This window comes from Bufo gargarizans, chromosome 2 (genome assembly GCF_014858855.1).
Source record: "Bufo gargarizans isolate SCDJY-AF-19 chromosome 2, ASM1485885v1, whole genome shotgun sequence".
Classification (NCBI taxonomy): domain Eukaryota; kingdom Metazoa; phylum Chordata; class Amphibia; order Anura; family Bufonidae; genus Bufo; species Bufo gargarizans.
Window position 1 is genome coordinate 31,924,148 of NC_058081.1, and position 20,344 is coordinate 31,944,491.

At 47.7% G+C, this 20,344-nt stretch overlaps 1 protein-coding gene across 1 annotated transcript in view; it reads left to right on the forward strand.

Annotated features, from left to right (window-relative positions):
• Nucleotides 1-20,344, forward strand: part of LOC122927156 (A.superbus venom factor 1-like) — a 503,636-nt gene that overhangs the window by 67,753 nt on the left and 415,539 nt on the right. Inside the window, exons 2-3 of the mRNA XM_044278753.1 lie at nt 14,600-14,786; nt 19,378-19,540. Of these exons, the coding sequence (XP_044134688.1) occupies nt 14,600-14,786; nt 19,378-19,540 (350 nt within the window). The remainder of the gene's footprint in view (nt 1-14,599; nt 14,787-19,377; nt 19,541-20,344) is intronic.

Here is a 20,344-nt window from a genome sequence, read left to right on the forward strand (position 1 = left end):
ACGCGGTCTCCGACCTGGTAGGAAGGAGCGGGCGCTCGTCTGCGATCAGCCTGGAGTTTCTGGCGCTGCGCAGAGACCTCAAGGGACCTCTGGATCTGTACCCAAGAAGCACGTAGGACGGAAAGGTGATCCTCCACAGCCGGAATATCCTGGGGAGAGAATACCTCCGGTAACACGGCAGGTTGGAACCCATAATTGGCCATGAAGGGAGACGTCCCAGAGGAAGAGTTCACCGCCGTGTTCCTGGCAAACTCAGCCCAAGGCAGGAGGTCAACCCAATTGTCTTGGTGATCGGAGACATAGCAACGAAGGAATTGCTCCAAGGCCTGATTGGATCGTTCTGCAGCCCCATTGGACTGAGGGTGGTAGGCCGAGGAGAAAGAGAGATGAATCCCCAACTGGGAGCAAAAGGCGCGCCAGAACCTGGACACAAACTGACTCCCCCGATCCGACACAATCTCCTTGGGCAAACCGTGCAACCGGAAGACCTCCCTGGCAAAAATCGAGGCCAACTCTTGTGCAGAGGGTAACTTCTTGAGAGGAACACAGTGGCACATTTTGGAAAACCGATCCACAATCATGAGAATGACCGTATGGCCTCGGGATGCAGGGAGGTCCACAATGAAATCCATCCCCAGGTGTGACCATGGACGCTCCCCGGTGGCTATGGGTTGCAAAAGGCCCAACGGAAGGTGCCGAGGGGACTTACTCTGGGCACAAACGGAGCATGCCGCTACATATGCGGCGATGTCGGAACGTAGAGAAGGCCACCAGAACAGACGTGAAACCGCCCAGGACAGCTGATTCTTTCCAGGGTGCCCCGCGGCCTTGGAGTTATGGTAGGTTCGCAACAACCGAGTGCGCAACTCCTCAGGCACAAAACATCTGCCGTTGGGTCTCCCAGAGGGAGCACCAGATTGAGCCGCCAAAATCTGCTCACCCAGAGGAGAAGTCAGGCTGGTGCGAATAGCGGCCAGGATCTGATTCGGGGGTATGACCGTAGTCGGAATCGACTCCTCCCCGGACAGCTCGGAGTACTGCCGTGATAAGGCATCCGCTCTGATGTTCTTGGAGCCGGGTAGGTAGGAGACCACGTAATTAAAACGTGACAAGAACAGAGCCCATCTGGCCTGACGTGGTGTCAATCTCTTGGCCTCAGAGAGGTAGGTCAGATTCTTGTGGTCCGTCAGGATGAGAACCGGAACCACCGAGCCCTCGAGCAAGTGCCTCCATTCTTTAAGGGCCTGCACGATGGCCAATAACTCCCTGTCACCAATCTGATAGTTGCACTCCGCGGAAGACAGTTTCCGGGAGTAAAACCCACAAGGAAGCAGAGGACCCTCTGGTGTTCTACGCTGAGACAGGAGGGCGCCTACTCCCGTCTCAGACGCGTCCACCTCGAGGACAAAAGGCAACCCAGGGTTGGGATGCGACAGAATCGGAGCCGACACAAAGGCGGACTTTAGAGCCTCAAAAGCTCGGATGGCCTCGAGCGGCCAGACCTGAGGATTACTGCCCTTCCTGGTCAGATCCGTGAGAGGCTTGGCTAGCATGGAAAAGTCCCTGATGAACTTCCGATAATAATTGGCGAAGCCCAAAAAGCGCTGCAGGGCACGAAGCCCACTGGGCTGGGGCCACTGTAAGACAGCCGAAACCTTCTCAGGATCCATGGAGAACCCCTCAGCGGAAATGATGTAACCTAAGAAGGTTACCTGGGATCGGTGAAATTCGCATTTCTCAAGCTTACCGAACAGCTTGTTCTCTCGTAAGCGTTGCAACACTCGTCTGACATCCAGAATGTGGGCCTCCATGGATGCAGAATATACCAAGATGTCATCCAAATAGACCACCACACACTGCTGCAACAGGTCACGGAAAACATCGTTGATGAATTCCTGGAAGACTGCGGGCGCATTGCACAACCCAAAGGGCATAACCAAGGATTCATAATGACCGGTCCTGGTGTTAAACGCGGTCTTCCACTCATCGCCCGCCTTGATCCTTACCAGGTTATATGCCGCCCTCAGGTCGAGTTTGGTAAAGACCGTGGCCCCTTTGAGGCGATCGAACAGCTCGGAAATCAAGGGTATCGGGTAAGCGTTCTTGATCGTGATGCGATTGAGACCCCTGTAATCGATGCAAGGCCTCAACTCGCCGCCCTTCTTTTTCACAAAGAAAAATCCAGCCCCTGCCGGGGACGAGGATTTGCGAATGTGTCCGCGTGAAAGCGCCTCCCTCACGTACTCCTCCATGGCCTCATTCTCCGCTACCGACAGTGGATAGACTTTGCCACGAGGAGGAACGGCACCGGATTGTAACTCTATGGCACAATCGTATGGGCGGTGCGGAGGTAGGGCAACCGCGCGCACCTTATCGAATACATCCCGGTACTCTTCGTATTCAGGAGGCAACAGAGAGTCCGAGGAAGTACACAGCAACTTGACAGGCCCATGGATGCAACTAGCCCCACACTGCGGTGACCACGAGAGGATCTCGACCGATCTCCAATCGAAAGTCGGATTATGCTTCTGGAGCCAGGGGTACCCCAAGACCACCGAGTAGTGTGGAGACGAAATAACCTGGAGACAGACCGACTCTCTGTGAACGGCACCAATGGCTATCCCCACTGGAAGGGTCTCATGAGTCACGTGTGGCGGCAGAAGGGGTCTGCCGTCTATCGCCTCAAGAGCCAGTGGGGAACCTCGAGGCTGCAGAGGAATGGAATTGGCGGCAACGAACACTCTATCAATGAACAAACCACCAGCACCAGAGTCCACCAACGCCTGGGTCGTCACCGAGCCCCCGACCCAGGAGAGGACAACCGTGATCAGTGGTTTGTCAACACGGGAAACCGGGGACGAGGAGACTCCACCCAAGATCTGCCCCCGACAGGACCTCAGGTGCGAGCGTTCTCCCGGACGGTTCGGACATGCCAACCGAAAATGCCCACCGAGACCACAGTACATGCATCGGCCCTCGCGTCTCCGGAGTACCCTCTCCCCCTCAGACAGGCGAGCAAACCCCCGCTGCATGGGTTCACCCCCAGACAAGTCATCCCCAGGAGGCGTGGGAGGAGAGGGAGGCACGGGTGGGACAGCAAACGTAGGCGCCAATCTGTTAGGAGACCTCCGCAGGCTCTCCTTAAAGGAAGGTCTCTCCCTGAGTCTGGTGTCAATCAAAATCAGGAAAGAAATAAGAGACTCGAGCTCCACTGGTAGGTCCTTAGCTGCAACCTCATCCTTCAAGGCATCCGAGAGACCATGAGAGAAAGCAGCGACCAGAGCCTCATTATTCCAGCCCACCTCTGCTGCCAGGGTACGAAACTCAATGGCGTATTCAGCTATGGATCGTGAACCCTGTCTGATGGACATAAGGAGCTTCGCAGCAGAGGCAGCACGAGCCGGCACATCGAATACCTTCCGAAGAGAAGCAACAAAACCGGAAAACTCGGCAACCACCGGATTGTTGTTCTCCCATAAAGGGCTGGCCCAGGCCAAGGCCTTGTCCTGAGAGCAGCGAGATCAAGAAGCCCACCCTTGATCTCTCAGTAGGAAAGGCATGTGGCAGCAACTCGAAGTAAATGCCCACCTGGTTAAGGAAACCTCGGCACTGAGTTGGCTCTCCCCCAAAGCGCTGTGGAAGGGGGGCAGAACCGGTCATACCCTGAAACACCACAGGCGCAGCAACAGGTGTCAGGGTAGACTCTGGCGCAACAACCGGAGCGGCAGTAGGAGCGGGCCCAGGAGCGACAACCGACCCATCGGCAACGGAAGCTAAATGAGCCGTGCGTTCAAGCAGGGTTTGCAACGCCACAGCGAACCGACCCAACAGGTGATCCTGCTGATCAAGTCTGGCAACCAGCGTAGGTAGCGAGGGTGGCCCTGTACCGTCAGAATTCATGGCTTGGTCCTAATGTCATGGAACCATGAACCAGACGTACAACAAGAGATAAGTGGAAAATAAGAAGGTTTTATTGAAGAGCAAGCCGTAAGCAAAGTCCGAACGGATGGCTAAACCGAAGCAGGGTCTTGCGGAGACAGAGGTCAGGAACCAGAAGGGTAGTCAGACAAAGCCAGGAACAGGAACCAACGGGGTAGTCAGACGAAGCCGGAATCAGGAACCAACGGGGTAGTCAGACGAAGCCGGAATCAGGAACCAACGGGGTAGTCAGACGAGGCCAGGATCAGAAACCAGAAGCAGCAGCAGTCTTGGAAGCATGTGAACACAGGAGGACCAAGCAAGGAACTGAAGCCACAGACCTCCTATATATATGAGCTGGGCATCCAGCTCCTCCCAGTGGGAAGGAGGAGCCGCAGGGTGGGAGGCTACAAGAAAACCCAGAAACCAAGATGGCCGCCAGCACATGTCAAACGAAGGGAACAGCAAGGAGGTAAGACCATGACAATCTGTTTCCGCCAAATACTCATTAAGGGTTGCCATATACCTGTTTCCACCAAATATGTCACGGCTGAGGATGGGGAAAAGCCTCAGCCGTGCGATGCCAGAAGATGTTATGCGCTGCTTGGCCAGGACGACAGTATTAGGGAGCAGGTCACCTCCTATCGCGTCCCTAAACTGACCCTGACTCCTAATCATATGAGTCAACCCTGAAGGTGGGAGGACTCATACACCGGATACCTTGGGGTCCCTGCTAGTCCTCAGGATTGCCCTGGAACAAGGAGCAGGGTAAGACGACCTGTTATTCCTAGGCACGGAGGAACAGGAGTCTCACTAGCCAAGCTGCAAAGGGAAGAGAACATAAACGGCCTATGGATATGGCAGGAGGATGAAAAGCACTTCCACACCTACCTGCCACAGACACACAGACTGCATCCCGTGCAATACAGCAAGTGTCCACACCCAAACACCAGTGGACACAGCACACACACAGACACACAGGAACCCAGATCCATAGGTGCATAACATAAGAAGGAAAACATCAAGTGGACATCACATAAACTTAAGAATCACAATTAGTTTATGACCACAAGGGTGGCCCCCACTGGCAGATGTAAATACCAGGAGAGTGTCTCCAGCAAAGCATGGCTGAAGCACCCCTCTAACCTGCACTATACACTAAGGCTTTATAGGCCCAAGTAGTCACACCCACATAGAGACACACCCAGTGTTCACACACACACACAGAAGGGAATTAACTCTTCCAACACCAGGGAAGGGAAGACAGCAACTTAAAGGGGAAGTGTCTAAACCAAGATCACACTGTGGCTGTTGCCGCAGGCAACGACATGGGTGGCAACCATGTCCTGGGAGTCAGCCCGAAGGCCGGGACACTGCCACCACATGTACACATCCAACCAAACGTTGCCACGGGCAGCCACAGTGAAGGGAAGAGTCCTAGTGCACACACAGCACAAAACACAGTGCACACCAGACAAACAAACACAACACCCAACATGAAGGTTGTTAGGTGCAACCGCATGCCAAGCAGCAAGCTGCCCAGCACTGCTCAGGCTGCTCTGCTGAAACCAACACATACAACTAGTTGCCCGCGGCAACCACAAGTGAGGCCACAAACCAGCGTCCCTCACCTGTGATTGAACACCAAAACTAAACCGCAGGCAACCGCATGCGGTCGAGGAGTCACGACCATAACCGTGGCCGTGACAAAATACTGATTGAGGGGTGCCATATAACTGTTTCTGCCATATACTGATTGAGGGGTGCTATATACCCGTTTCCGCCAAATATTGATTGAGGGGTGCTATTTACCAGTTTCCGCCAAATACCGATTGAGGGGTGGTATATACCATCTTCCACAAAATACTGATTAAGGGGTGTAATACACCTTTTTCCACCAAATACTGATTGATGGGTGCCATATACTTTCTTCCACAAAATGCTGATTAAGGGGTGCTATAGCTGTATACCTTCTTCAAAAAATTACTGTTTGAGTGGTGCTATTGCTATATACTTTCTTCCAGCATATACTGATTGGGGGCTGCGATACACCTGCTTCTACTAAATACTGATTGAGGGGTGCCATATACCTGTTTCTGCCAAATACTGATTGAGGGGTGCTATATACCTGTTTCCGCTATTTACTGATTGAGGGGTGCTATATACCTGTTTCTGCCAAATACTGATTGAGAGGTGCAATACAACTGCTTCCACAAAATACTAATTGAGGGGTGCCATATACCTGTTTCTGCCAAATACTGATTGAGGGGTGCAATATTCCTGTTTTCTTCAAATACTGATTGAGGGCTGCAATACACCCGCTTCCACAAATACTGATTGAGGGGTGCCATATACCTGTTTCCGCAAAATGCTGATTGAGGTTTGCTATATACCTGTTTCCGCTAAAAGCTGATTGAGGGGTGCCACATACCTGTTTCCAACAAATACTGATTGAGGGGTGTCGTATACCTTCTTCCAACAAATACTGATTAAGGGCTGCGATACATCTGCTTCCATAAAATACTGATTGAAGGGTGCCATATACCTGTTTCTGCCAAATACTGATTGAGGAGTGCTATATACCTGTTTTTGCCAAATACAGATTGAGAGGTGCTATATATCTGTTTCTGCCAAATACTGATTGAGAGATGGCATATACCTTCTTCCACAAAATACTGATTGAGTGGTCCTATTGCTATATACCTTCTTCCAGCAAATACTGATTGAGGGCTGCAATACACCTGCTTCCACAAAATACTGATTGATGGATGCCATATACCTGTTTCCTCCAAATACTGAATGAGGGTGCACTACACCTTTAATCACCAAATACTTATTGATGGGTGCCATATACCTTCTTCAACAAAATACTGATTGAGGGGTGCTATTGCTATATACCTTCTTCCACAAAATACTTATTGATGGCTGCGATACACCTGCTTCCACAAAATACTGATTGAGTGGTGCCATATACCTGTTTCTGCCAAATACTGATTGAGGGGTGCTATTTACCTGCTTTCACAATATACTGATTGAGGGGTGCAATTCCTGTTTCCGCCAAATACTGATTGAGGGGTGCTATATACCTGTTTCCGCCAAATAGTCATTAAGGGGTGCAATACACCTGCTTCCACAAAATACTGAATGAGGTGTGCCATATACCTGTTTCCGCCAAATACTGATTGAGGAGTGCTATATACCTGTTTTCGCAAAATACTGATTGAGGGGTGCCATATACCTTCTTCCTCCAAATACGGATTGAGGACTGTGATACACCTGCTTCCACAAAATACTGATTGAGCGGTGCTATATACCTGTTTCTGCCAAATACTGAATGAGGTGTGCTATATACCTGTTTCCGCAAAATACTGATTGAGGGGTGCTGTATAACTGTTTCCGCCAAATTCTGATTGAGGGGTGCCATATACCTTCTTCCTCCAAATACGGATTGAGGACTGTGATACACCTGCTTCCACAAATACTGATTGAGGGGTGCCATATACCTGTTTCCGCAAAATGCTGATTGAGGTTTGCTATATACCTGTTTCCGCTAAAAGCTGATTGAGGGGTGCCACATACCTGTTTCCAACAAATACTGATTGAGGGGTGCCGTATACCTTCTTCCAACAAATACTGATTAAGGGCTGCGATACATCTGCTTCCATAAAATACTGATTGAAGGGTGCCATATACCTGTTTCTGCCAAATACTGATTGAGGGGTGCTATATACCTGTTTTTGCCAAATACCGATTGAGAGGTGCTATATATCTGTTTCTGCCAAATACTGATTGAGAGATGGCATATACCTTCTTCCACAAAATACTGATTGAGTGGTCCTATTGCTATATACCTTCTTCCAGCAAATACTGATTGAGGGCTGCAATACACCTGCTTCCACAAAATACTGATTGATGGATGCCATATACCTGTTTCCTCCAAATACTGAATGAGGGTGCACTACACCTTTAATCACCAAATACTTATTGATGGGTGCCATATACCTTCTTCAACAAAATACTGATTGAGGGGTGCTATTGCTATATACCTTCTTCCACAAAATACTTATTGATGGCTGCGATACACCTGCTTCCACAAAATACTGATTGAGTGGTGCCATATACCTGTTTCTGCCAAATACTGATTGAGGGGTGCTATTTACCTGCTTTCACAATATACTGATTGAGGGGTGCAATTCCTGTTTCCGCCAAATACTGATTGAGGGGTGCTATATACCTGTTTCCGCCAAATAGTCATTAAGGGGTGCAATACACCTGCTTCCACAAAATACTGAATGAGGTGTGCCATATACCTGTTTCCGCCAAATACTGATTGAGGAGTGCTATATACTTGTTTTCGCAAAATACTGATTGAGGGGTGCCATATACCTTCTTCCTCCAAATACGGATTGAGGACTGTGATACACCTGCTTCCACAAAATACTGATTGAGCGGTGCTATATACCTGTTTCTGCCAAATACTGAATGAGGTGTGCTATATACCTGTTTCCGCAAAATACTGATTGAGGGGTGCTGTATAGCTGTTTCCGCCAAATTCTGATTGAGGGGTGCCATATACCTTCTTCCACCAAATACGGATTGAGGACTGTGATACACCTGCTTCCACAAAATTCTGATTGAGCGGTGCCATATACCTGTTTCCGCAAAATACTGATTGAGGGGGGCCATATACCTGTTTCTGACAAATACTGATTGAGGGCTGCAATACACCTGCTTTCACAAAATACTGATTGAGGGGTGCCATATACCTGTTTCCGCTAAATACTGATTGAGGGGTGCCATATACCTGTTTGTGACAAATATTGATTGAGGGGTGCTATAAACCTGCCTCCGCCAAATACTGATTGAGGGGTGCAATACAGCTGCTTCCACAAAATATTAATTGAGGTGTGCCATATACCTGTTTTCGCCAAATACTGATTGAGGGGTGCTATATACCTGTTTCCGCAAAATACTGATTGAGGGGTGCTGTATACCTGTTTTCGCCAAATTCTGATTGAGGGGTGCCATATATCTTCTTCCACCAAATACAGATTGAGGACTGTGATACACCTGCTTCCACAAAATACTGATTGAGGGGTGCCATATACCTGTTTCTGCCAAATACTGATTTAGGGGTGCTATTTACCTGTTTCCACCAAATACTGATTGAAGGGTGCATTATACCTTCTTCCACAAAATAGTGATAGAGGGGTGCTATTGCTATATACCATTTTCACCAAATACTTATTGAGGGCTGTGATATACCTTCTTTCCACAAATACTGCTCTTATCTCTGTACTTAGGCAGAGGGTAATTTAGAAAATGACAGGCAAAGCAAGAGCAAGGCCGTTCCGCAGGGATGGTAGGGGTCGGGCAGGTGCACCAGGAGGGAGGCTAAGTGGGAAAGTTGTAGAAGGTGCGTGCAATAACTTCAAAGGGCGCACCAGAGTTAGTTGAGTGGCTCACTCAGCCTTCCGCTTCTGCACCCTCCTCATCCTCTGTATCTGCACCCTACTCACTCTCTGCTGTGTGCACCCCCAAATACACCACCACTTGAGTGAGAGGAATTATTTTACCATCCATTCAGAGACCTTACTGATGTGCAGCCATTCTTGGCATTGGATGAGGAAGAGGAGGTAGAAACGGTCGCCACCCAACGGTCTGACGACAGTACCCAGATCTGTCCAAGGAGAGTGGTCCCAGCTGTTGCTGCCTACTCTGAGATCTCTAATGTCAGTAGTGGTGAAGGTGATGATGACATGTCCATGGACGTCACATGGGTGCCCACAAGAGAGAAGAGGAGGGGAGTTCAGAGTTAGAGACGGAGCAGCAGATAGGGATTAGAAGGAGGAGAAGCAGGCAGAACTCTCAGTGCACAGGAGGCAAAAAGCAGGCTGCAAATGTATCTGGAGCAAGCCATTCACCATGTACTGTCACATCTTGCTTTCTCCAAGGACGCCAGCACATGGCTCTGCAGTGTGGGCTTTTTTTAACTTGTCAGCTGCTGATAATAGTGTTGCCATCTGCAGCCTGTGATGTCAACGCATAAGTCACGGTAAGCCCAACACTCATCTAGGGACGACCACCTTAAGAAGGCACCTGGCCTCTCATCACCAAGCCCAGTGTGAACAACGCTGTCAGAACCCACAAAGCCACACTCCTGGTGCTCCACGTCCTGCCTTTTCTCCTTCTCCTCTCTCCTCCCATTTGTCCTCCACTCCACCTTCCACCGTGCCGTCCTTGCGTTCATCTGGCACAAGGCAGGCTTCCATAGACCGAATTTTTGAGTGTAAAAAAATTATGAAGCTGGATAATCCTCTTGCCCAACGGCTGACGCTGGCTTGTTGGAACTGCTAGCCCGCCAACTACTGCTATATAAACTGGTGGACTCAGAGGCCTTTAGAAAATTTTTAGCCATTGGCACACTGCAATGAAAGGTCCCCTGAAGGAAATGTTTTTCCAAGAATTATATGGCCACTTTTATCGGAAGGTTAATATATCTCTGGCACACAGTGTAGGTGGCAAGATACATCTGACCACAGACACGTGGTCTAGCAAACACGGGAAGGGAAGGTACATAACTTTTACTGCCCACTGGGTGAAACTTCTGACGGCCATCAAGTGCATGCAGGCCTGCCTCTTCTTCTCCACCTCCTACTCCCTCCTCTGTCTCCTCCTCGGATGACTTCTCCTTTTCTACTGCTATCGCCTCTTCTGCTGCACCCCCAAGCTCCCCAGAACCTATTCGACGTGCCAGGTGAGACATTGCCATGCTGTGCTGCGGCTGTTGTGCCTGGAAGTCAAGAGCCACACCGGTCCTGCACTCCTTTCAGCTCTGCGGTCACAGGCCGATCAGTGGCTAACCACGCTCAATTTGATAGTTGGTAAAGTGGTGTGCGACATCGGTGCCAATCTAGTGAGCGTGCTGAAACAGGGCAAAATGACATTCTGTACGTGCCATGCATTGCACACGTCCTGATCGTAGTCGTGCAGCGATTCATTGCCAAACACCCTGGTGTCCAGGACGTCTTGCGGCAGGCCAGGAAAATCTCTGGCAATTTTAGAAGATCTTACATGGCCATGGCTCGCCTTGCTGACGTTCAGCGGCGAAACCACTTGCCCGTCAGACATCTGATTTGTGACTGCCCGACGCACTGGAACTCCACCTTGTATATGCTTGATAGGCTACTCCAGCAGAAACGTGCTGTTAACGACTACCTGTACGAACTCTGTGGCAGGACATGTTCTGGGGAGCCTGTTTTTTGTTTCACTGCGCCAGTAGCTGCTCCTGCGCGACACATGCAGACTTCTGCATCCATTTGATGAGATCACTAAACTGGTCAGTCACAACGAGGGCGCCATCAGTGACATCGTACCATAAGCCTTCTTTCTGGAGCATGCATTGCTTTGTGTCATTGATCAAGCCATCGAGGAGCAGGAGCTGGGAGATGAGGAAGTCGCTATGCTGAATGAATTGCCAGGGGGACTACTCTATCTGAGACAAGTCAGCAGGAGTCTAAAGAAGAGTCAGAGGAGGATAGTGGCTGGGGGTAGGAGGAGAAAGAACAGCAGCCTTTAAACTTTTCGGAAGATCCCTAATGTTGTCCGTGGTTGGGGGGAAGAGACCGATTAGGACATTCTTCTGGGCGATGAGCAGGTGCCAGGGCGCTCCACCGCTTCCAATTTAGTGCAAATGGGGGCCTTCATGCTCCAATGTTTGAAGAGGGACCCCCGTATAAAAACCAGAGCTGGTATTCCACACTGCCCTCTGCTGCTCACAAAGCCTATCTCTGATGTGGAATGTAGAGTTCCGTCGGTGAGCAGAAATCCGCAAGCACTCCTGCAGCGTTTACAGACCAGCTGAAGCTGTAGACGACTTGCGGAAATGAGCACACACGCGGCACGCCTTCATTAGTAGCTCTGGCAAATTGGGGTAGGTTTTAATAAACCGCTGAACTACTAAGTTTAAGATGTGGGCTAGACATGGGATGTGTGTCAGGTTGCCGATCTCCAAAGCCACCAACAAGTCACGGCCATTGTCAGACACAACCATGCCTGGTTTTAGATTGCGGTGGTGTGCTGTTTTTCCACCTAAACAGATCAACTTAAGCATGGCCTATTGATGCTTACCCATAGCTGTGCTACACTGCTTCCAGCTAGCGACTGATGGCTGACTGCTGCTGGAGGTGGAAGTGGAGGAAGAGGCGGCGGAGGAGGAGAAGTGGGGGTTGGAGCCAGTAACATAGCTGCTGGCGGAGACCCTGATGGATGTAGGGACCGCAATCCTGGGTGTGGGTAGCACACCAGGCCTTCACAACATTCACCCAGTGTGCGGTCAGGGAAATGTAGCATCCCTGGCCACCAGCACTTGTCCATGTGTTCATGGTTAAGTGGACCTTCCCAGTAACTGCGTTGGTCAGAGCACAGATGATGTTCTGGGACACATGCTGGTGTAGGGCGGGCAAAGCACACTGTGAAAAATATATCGGCTGGGGACTGCGTACCGAGGGACAGCCGCCGGCATCAGGCTGCGGAAAGCCTCAGTGCCCACAAGGCTAAATAGCAACATTTCAAGGGCCAGTAATTTTGAAAGTTGCACATTTAGTGCTATGCTCTGTGGTTGGGTACTTGCGTTCAAATGACTGTGTTATGGACATTTGGACGCTGCGCTGGAACAGGGAAGTGGATGTTGTTGCTGATGGTTCATGCGAAGGTCCAGGTGCAGGGAGAGGAGCATCCGGGCCTCCACTTTCGACAGGGGATTGGTCAGCAGTGCATAACACAGGGGAAGAGGAGGCAGTGGTGTGACCCGCAGACCCAGATTGTGGACCCAGGCATTTGGCCCACTTATTAGGGTGCTTGGATGCCATGTGGCGGGTCATGCTTGTGGTGGTGAGGTTGCTAGTATTCACACCCCGACTAATTTTGGTATAGCACTAGTTGTAAACTACCACTTTTGTCATCTGCACTTTCCTCAAAGAAGCGCCATACTTCAGAACACCTACCCATTGCCAAGGTAGATTTGCGCATGGGGGTGCTCGGTATAATGGTTGCGGGCCTGTTTGGTATGGGCCGACTTCTCCCTTTTGCAACCCCACTGCCTCTTCCAGCCTGTGGCGGTGCTGCGGATCCCTCACCCTCTGTACTGCTGTCCTCGCTCGGCTTTTCACCTTCCCATGTTGGGTCAGTGACCTTATCGTCAACCACCTCCTCTTCCACCTACTCACTCTGCTCATCCTCCTGACTTGACCTACTGTAACCACAACCTCAGTGATTGGTAACTGTGTCTCATCATCATCCACCTTGTGAACGAATGATTGCCGTTCACCACCGTCATCTTCTTGAGACTGTGAATGCTAAAGAGGTTGGGAATCAGGGCACAATATCTCAGGTCCCTCTTCAAGTGTGCTGGGCGCGAGGGCCAAATGTAATAGTGGTGCTGGAAAGAGCTCCTCAGAATATCCGAGTGTGGGATCACTCGTTTGGCAAGCCTGTCCGTGGTGGGAGGCAGGATGATTAGAGAGAGGATTTGGTTGACCAGACTCTTGGCTACAGAGACTGGACTTGGTAAAAGAGAGGGTGGTGCTTAACCGACTGGAAGCATTATCTTCAGAAATCCAACCGACCAACTGTTCGCACTGGTCCGACTTAGACAGTGTTGTCCTGCGCCGCCCAGCTAAGTTGGACATGAAGCTGGGTACAGTGGTTTATTTTATTTTTTCCGGGTGCACTGGCAGCAGGCCAGATCACACAATTCACGGATTGCACAGTTGACAGAAAAAATGTCCATAGATTATGGGAGAAAATTTGTTTTGTGTATTACATTTTTTCCCCCTATATCTAGGCCTGACAACCACACAATGTATTAAGGCGCAGATCACACAATTCACAAATTACACCGTTGACAGCAAAAATGTGGATTATGGGGAAAAAAAATATTATTTTCACTAATATTCTTCCTATCTCTGCCCCTGACATATCGAAGGTATTGCTGCACAGATGTCACAAGTCACTGCAGACACCTTCTATATAGCAAAATAATTGATAATGTGAAAAGTATAAAAAAATAAAAATTCAGTACAACTTTGCACAATTAAATTGCTGCCACCACACACAATAGTCCTTAAAAGGACTTTTGGGTATTTGAAACATTTTAAAATTGAATATATTGCGATCACAATCTCTCTACACTGTCTTTCCTCTTCCTAAGCGCAGCTCTCCCTGACTCGCAATGAGCCAAACCCAATTCATCGGGTGCTATATAGCACCCGATGACGCTTTCTGGCCAGCCAATCACTGTAATGCCAGCAGCCAACATGGCTACTGGCATTACAGTGATGGCAGTACTCACCTGCATGTTTATTGGCTGCTTAGCAGCCGCAAAACGTGCGGGGAGGAGGCTCGAGTATTCAGCTGATCACTAACCTTCACCTATCTGGCATCAATGTAATAAACCGTCAATGTCTAAGATGGACCAACTCCTCTAAAACGCAAAGCCAGACACAGTCTATGGACAAGAAGGGGACTGTTTGTCTAAAAAGGAATAAATAACAGGTCTCATTTTCTAATCCTGGATAACCCCATTTAAGCTTCCTTTGTAGAGACAGGCAATGAAACTGGTGACATTTGGTATCAGATTTTAAAAAATTGACCTTTTCTTTTCATTTGTTACTTCTACCAGATGCAGCCTGATAACACCCAACGTGCTGCGTGTGGACAGTGAAGAGACCATTATAGTAGATGGACACGGTTCTGCGCTGGATGCTGAAATCATAGTCCAAGACTTTCCCCTGAAGAAGTCTACTTTAGTTTCGAGCAAAGTCTCTGTAAACAGCAATAACCGGTACTTTGGAGATGTTAAGTTGATGGTAAGATTGCAATGTCTTTTATTGTCCAGTTATTTTTCGGTGGCACGTCTCTTTCTTTCCGCTGTGTAATTATAACTAGTGTTGAGTGAATCAAATTGTCCAAAGTGGACTTCGATCTGAAATTCAGGGAAAATTTGATTTGCTGCTAAGTGTTTCGTTGTTGCGTATCAATTTTCCTTGAAATGAGGTAAAAAAAACACGAAGAGCCGCCGCTGCCATCTTGATTGAAGATCCCGCACAAAATCTCATTTGCAGTGACGTATGGAGTCACAACTCTGGCCGCTGTGATTCACTGCATGCCAAGCAACGTTTTCAACTGGATCTTCAATCAAGATGGCGGCGGCGGGCATTTTTGCAATCAAATAGATGAGGTAAGTATGATTTTTTTTTTTTATAGACCTTAATGTTAAAGGGAACCTGTCACCTCAAAAATGCATATAAAACAGCCAACATTACCTTATAGTAGCCCCCAGTCTGCTATTAATCATGTGTTTGATCCGGTAGTCTGATGTTCCATACATGACAAAAACAATGTTTTAAGCACCATGATCGCTATCTTGCCGGTCAGCCTGAAGTCAAGGGGGCAGCAGCTTCCATTCTTCAAGCCAAGATAAGAATGCCCCATAACCGTCCCCTCCTGTGTGTGATTGACATCCTGCAGTGAGGCCTGGGATCGCGTTCTCCGGCTCCGGCAGTTAGCCGGGTTTCATCAGCACACCTAGCATGCGTGAGACTAACGTGATCCCAGGCTTCACTTCAGGATGTCAATCACACACAAGAGGGGACGGTTATGGGGCATTCTTATCTTGGCTTGAAGAATGGAGGCCGCTGCCCCCTTGACTTCAGGCTGACCGGCAAGATAGCGATCATGGTGCTTAAAACATTGTTTTTGTCATGTATGAAACATCAGATTACTGGATCAAACACATGATTAATAACAGACTGGGGGCTACTATAAGGTAATGTTGGCGGTTTTATATGCGTTTTTGAAGTGCCAGGTTCCCTTTAAGGTTAGATGCCGCAATCATTTTCTAGTTCTTCTTCTATCTATGACTTTGACTTCCATATTCTGCCTCAATCGAAATAATGTGGGTAGCTCTAGAAATAATTGACTATTCAAAATAATCACCAAAAATACCCTTTTGAGTTTATGGTGAAGGACCAGGTTGTAACATACTGAGCTTCAATTTTACCTGCACCAAAGCAGGGCCAGCTCATGAGGGCCATTGGGCGATAAAGTATCAGTGGTCCCCCTTACATAGTGATAACTCTCTGAGTACAGATTATATCACTTGCAGTCCTATGTAAAACCACACAGTGATGGCTATCTGAGTACAGAAAATGTAGTAGTGTTACTTGCAGTCCTATGTAAAACCACAGATAACACTAGAGCTGATAATGTGGTAGTAATGCCTGCAGTCCTATGTAAAACCACAGATAACACTAGTGTAGATCATGCAGTAGTGTTACCTAAGTCCTTAGTGTGCCTCCCCCACAGGACTCCATGCTGCTGCCTCTTCTTCCATCTTCTTCTTGCCCTGCACAGAATGTCCTGATGCAGCTGCGTCAAGACATAGGAACACTGTGGGCATGGCGATGGTGACACACACAGGGAGAGACAGACACACACACAGGGAGAGACAGACACACACACAGGGACAGACACTTATACGATGGTGAGATCGTCACAGCACCTGCTGTGTATGGGGCAGGCTCATCGCCGCAGTCCGCTCCATCCATTGTCTCAGCACCGCATAGTGAGTGGGGACTGCCACACTATGTACATACAGGTCCTTCTAAAAATATTAGCATATTGTGATAAAGTTCATTATTTTCTGTAATGTACTGATAAACATTAGACTTTCATATATTTTAGATTCATTACACACCAACTGAAGTAGTTCAAGCCTTTTATTGTTTTAATATTGATGATTTTGGCATACAGCTCATGAAAACCCCAAATTCCTATCTAAAAAAATTAGCATATTTCATCCGACCAATAAAAGAAAAGTGTTTTTAATACAAAAAAAGTCAACCTTCAAATAATTATGTTCAGTTATGCACTCAATACTTGGTCGGGAATCCTTTTGCAGAAATGACTGCTTCAATGCGGCGTGGCATGGAGGCAATCAGCCTGTGGCACTGCTGAGGTGTTATGGAGGCCCAGGATGCTTCGATAGCGGCCTTAAGCTCATCCAGAGTGTTGGGTCTTGCGTCTCTCAACTTTCTCTTCCCAATATCCCACAGATTCTCTATGGGGTTCAGGTCAGGAGAGTTGGCAGGCCAATTGAGCCCAGTAATACCATGGTCAGTAAACCATTTACCAGTGGTTTTGGCACTGTGAGCAGGTGCTAGGTCGTGCTGAAAAATGAAATCTTCATCTCCATAAAGCTTTTCAGCAGATGGAAGCATGAAGTGCTCCAAAATCTCCTGATAGCTAGCTGCATTGACCCTGCCCTTGATAAAACACAGTGGACCAACACCAGCAGCTGACATGGCACCCCAGACCATCACTGACTGTGGGTACTTGACACTGGACTTCAGGCATTTTGGCATTTCCCTCTCCGCAGTCTTCCTCCAGACTGATTTCCGAATGACATGCAAAATTTGCTTTCATCCGAAAAAAGTACTTTGGACCACTGAGCAACAGTCCAGTGCTGCTTCTCTGTAGCCCAGGTCAGGCACTTCTGCCGCTGTTTCTGGGGAATGCGGCACCTGTAGCCCATTTCCTGCACATGCCTGAACACGGTGGCTCTGGATGTTTCTACTCCAGACTCAGTCCACTGCTTCCGCAGGTCCCCCAAGGTCTGGAATCGGTCCTTCTCCACAATCCTCCTCAGGGTCCGGTCACCTCTTCTCGTTGTGCAGCGTTTTCTGCCACACTTTTTCCTTCCCACAGACTTCCCACTGAGGTGCCTTGATACAGCACTCTCGGAACAGCCTATTCGTTCAGAAATCTCTTTCTGTGTCTTACCCTCTTGCTTGAGGGTGTCAATGATGGCCTTCTGGACAGCAGTCAGGTCGGCAGTCTTACCCATGATTGCGGTTTTGGGTAATGAACCAGGCTGGGAGTTTTTAAAAGCCTCAGGAATCTTTTGCAGGTGTTTAGAGTTAATAAGTTGATTCAGATGATTAGGTTAATAGCTCGTTTAGAGAACCTTTTCATGATATGCTAATTTTTTTAGATAGGAATTTTGGGTTTTCATGAGCTGTACTGCCAAAATCATCAATATTAAAAACAATAAAAGGCTTGAACTACTTCAGTTGTGTGTAATGAATCTAAAATATATGAAAGTCTAATGTTTATCAGTACATTACAGAAAATAATGAACTTTATCACAATATGCTATTTTTTTTTAGAAGGACCTGTATATGGATGAGGAAAAGAAATGCACAGTAAGCAGCAAAGCAAATATTCCTAAAGGCTCAGTCAGCAGCATTTCCAGCTTCAGTCAGTGAGTCTGTCATTTTGGCAGGGGTCATTTTGGAATTTGTGATATTTCGCGAATAATTTGTAGAATATTCGTGATATATTCGCAAATTCGTATATTTGTTATATTCTTTTTTTTTTACACGAAAAATCAGCACGGTAATGATCGCGTAATATGCGAATATTGTGCACTCAATACAGAGGTTAGGTACACTGGGATGGGGGGGGGGAGTGTCTAAGGAATTCCCCCACAAATAGGTTTGTTGCTCAATTCATTATTTTCCTATTAGTGGAGGCTGGAGGGTATCCCTCCCCAAAAACACAACACCATGCATTAGCCCTGCAGCCGCCCCCTCATGTTACTGGTGTGTGGTGTCAGTGGTCACACGTCACAGTGACTCACATCTCACACTGACGGCTGCCCTGCTCCTGGTTTCTTCTGCACTCGGCTGTGTCTTCAGCTGCGCTCCCACTGCTGATCAGCTCTGCCTCCGCGCCGCCCCAGCTGTGATCACGTGCACGTTCCTCCAGTCCTCTTCCGATCTGCTGGAGATCCTGTGATATGGCAGCGCAGCAGCAGCATAAAGTTAAAATACGGCAAAATGTTTAAAGGGGCCGCGGAAACGCATGGGCCTCCTAAGAAACTGTGGGCCCCGTCATGCTGATGCCGGCACTGGCCAAAAGTCCCATGATCTAGGCCTGCATCTGCAAGTCTTACTAAACTGCATTGTAATTGTTGTTGACTGGTGGAAACTGTTTTTGGTTAATGAGACTTATTCCTGATGAACACTCTAGAGCAGTGATGGCTAACCTCCGGCACTCCAGCTGTGGTGAAACTACAACTCCCAGCATGCTTCATTCAGTTCTATCGACATCTTGGGAGTCGTAGTTTTACCACAGCTATAGTTTCAGAAATTAGCCATCACAGCTCATATGGATGGATAGGAAGTATTAAACGCCACTGCAGCACCACCACAGGAGTAATGAGGTATTACACAGTTCTCAATGAAATCAATGGGCTTGATTTTCAGAATTTCTAGTAAAAGAAACACTCATTGTAACCTGTGTATGTTGGTTAATAAATATGAGTAAGTGTTGTAGCCCTTTCCCTCCTTTCAGCCTCTGTTGGTGTCCATTATGATTTTTTTATTTTTTTTTCAGATCCCCTCAAATAATTTAGAAAAATACACAAATAGGAAACAGTTTGTGTACGTCACTGTAAAGTCTGCTGCTTGCTCTCTGGAGAAAGTTGTCCTTGTGAACTTTCAAAGTGGATATCTATTCATACAGACGGACAAACCCATCTACACCCCAGGATCTACAGGTAGCGTTGTTACATACAAAAAGTTGAGACGTTGTCGTTGCTGTGTAAAATGTACATAACACCAGAGTGCAATTATATACAGATCTCATAGACTCATATTGTATTTGCAATAAATCATAGAAAACATATCAGATATTAAAAGTGAGACATGTTACCATTTCATCAAAAAATGAACCAATTTAGAACTGGATGGCAACAAGACATCTGAAATAAGTTGGGCAGCAGGGCCATGTCTACCATTGTGTAGCATGCTCTCTTAACAGCAGCCTTTAAACATCTGGGAAGTGAGGAGACCAATTGCTGGAGTTTTGGGGGAGGAATTTTGACCCATTCTTGTCTGATATAGGATTCTAGCTGCTCAGCAGTCCTGGGTCGTCTTTGTCAGATTTTTCGTTTCATGATGAAATCAACAGAAGGTCATCCCTGAAAGAGACGTTCTCTGGATGGGTGCATTTGGAAAGTCTTCAAACCACTTTTTTCACATGTTTGCTATGTTGTGGCTTTGTGCTAAATAATAATAAAAAATGAATAAAAAAAATCAAGGTTTCCCGTCATTCTGTGCTCAATACTCCATAATGTTAGACATTTTTGCTATTTTATTGAAAACTTAAATTTTGCTCTGACATACTAAAAGTATTCAGACAATTTATTTAGGACTTAGTTAAAGCACCTTAGGTGCAATAACAGTCTCCAGTCATCTTGAGTATGATGCCACAAGATTTGCTCACATGATGAAGTAACAAGCACAGTCAGTGAGTGAATACTTCTTGTTTGTATCTTTTGACATTGTTGGAAAGTGAACCT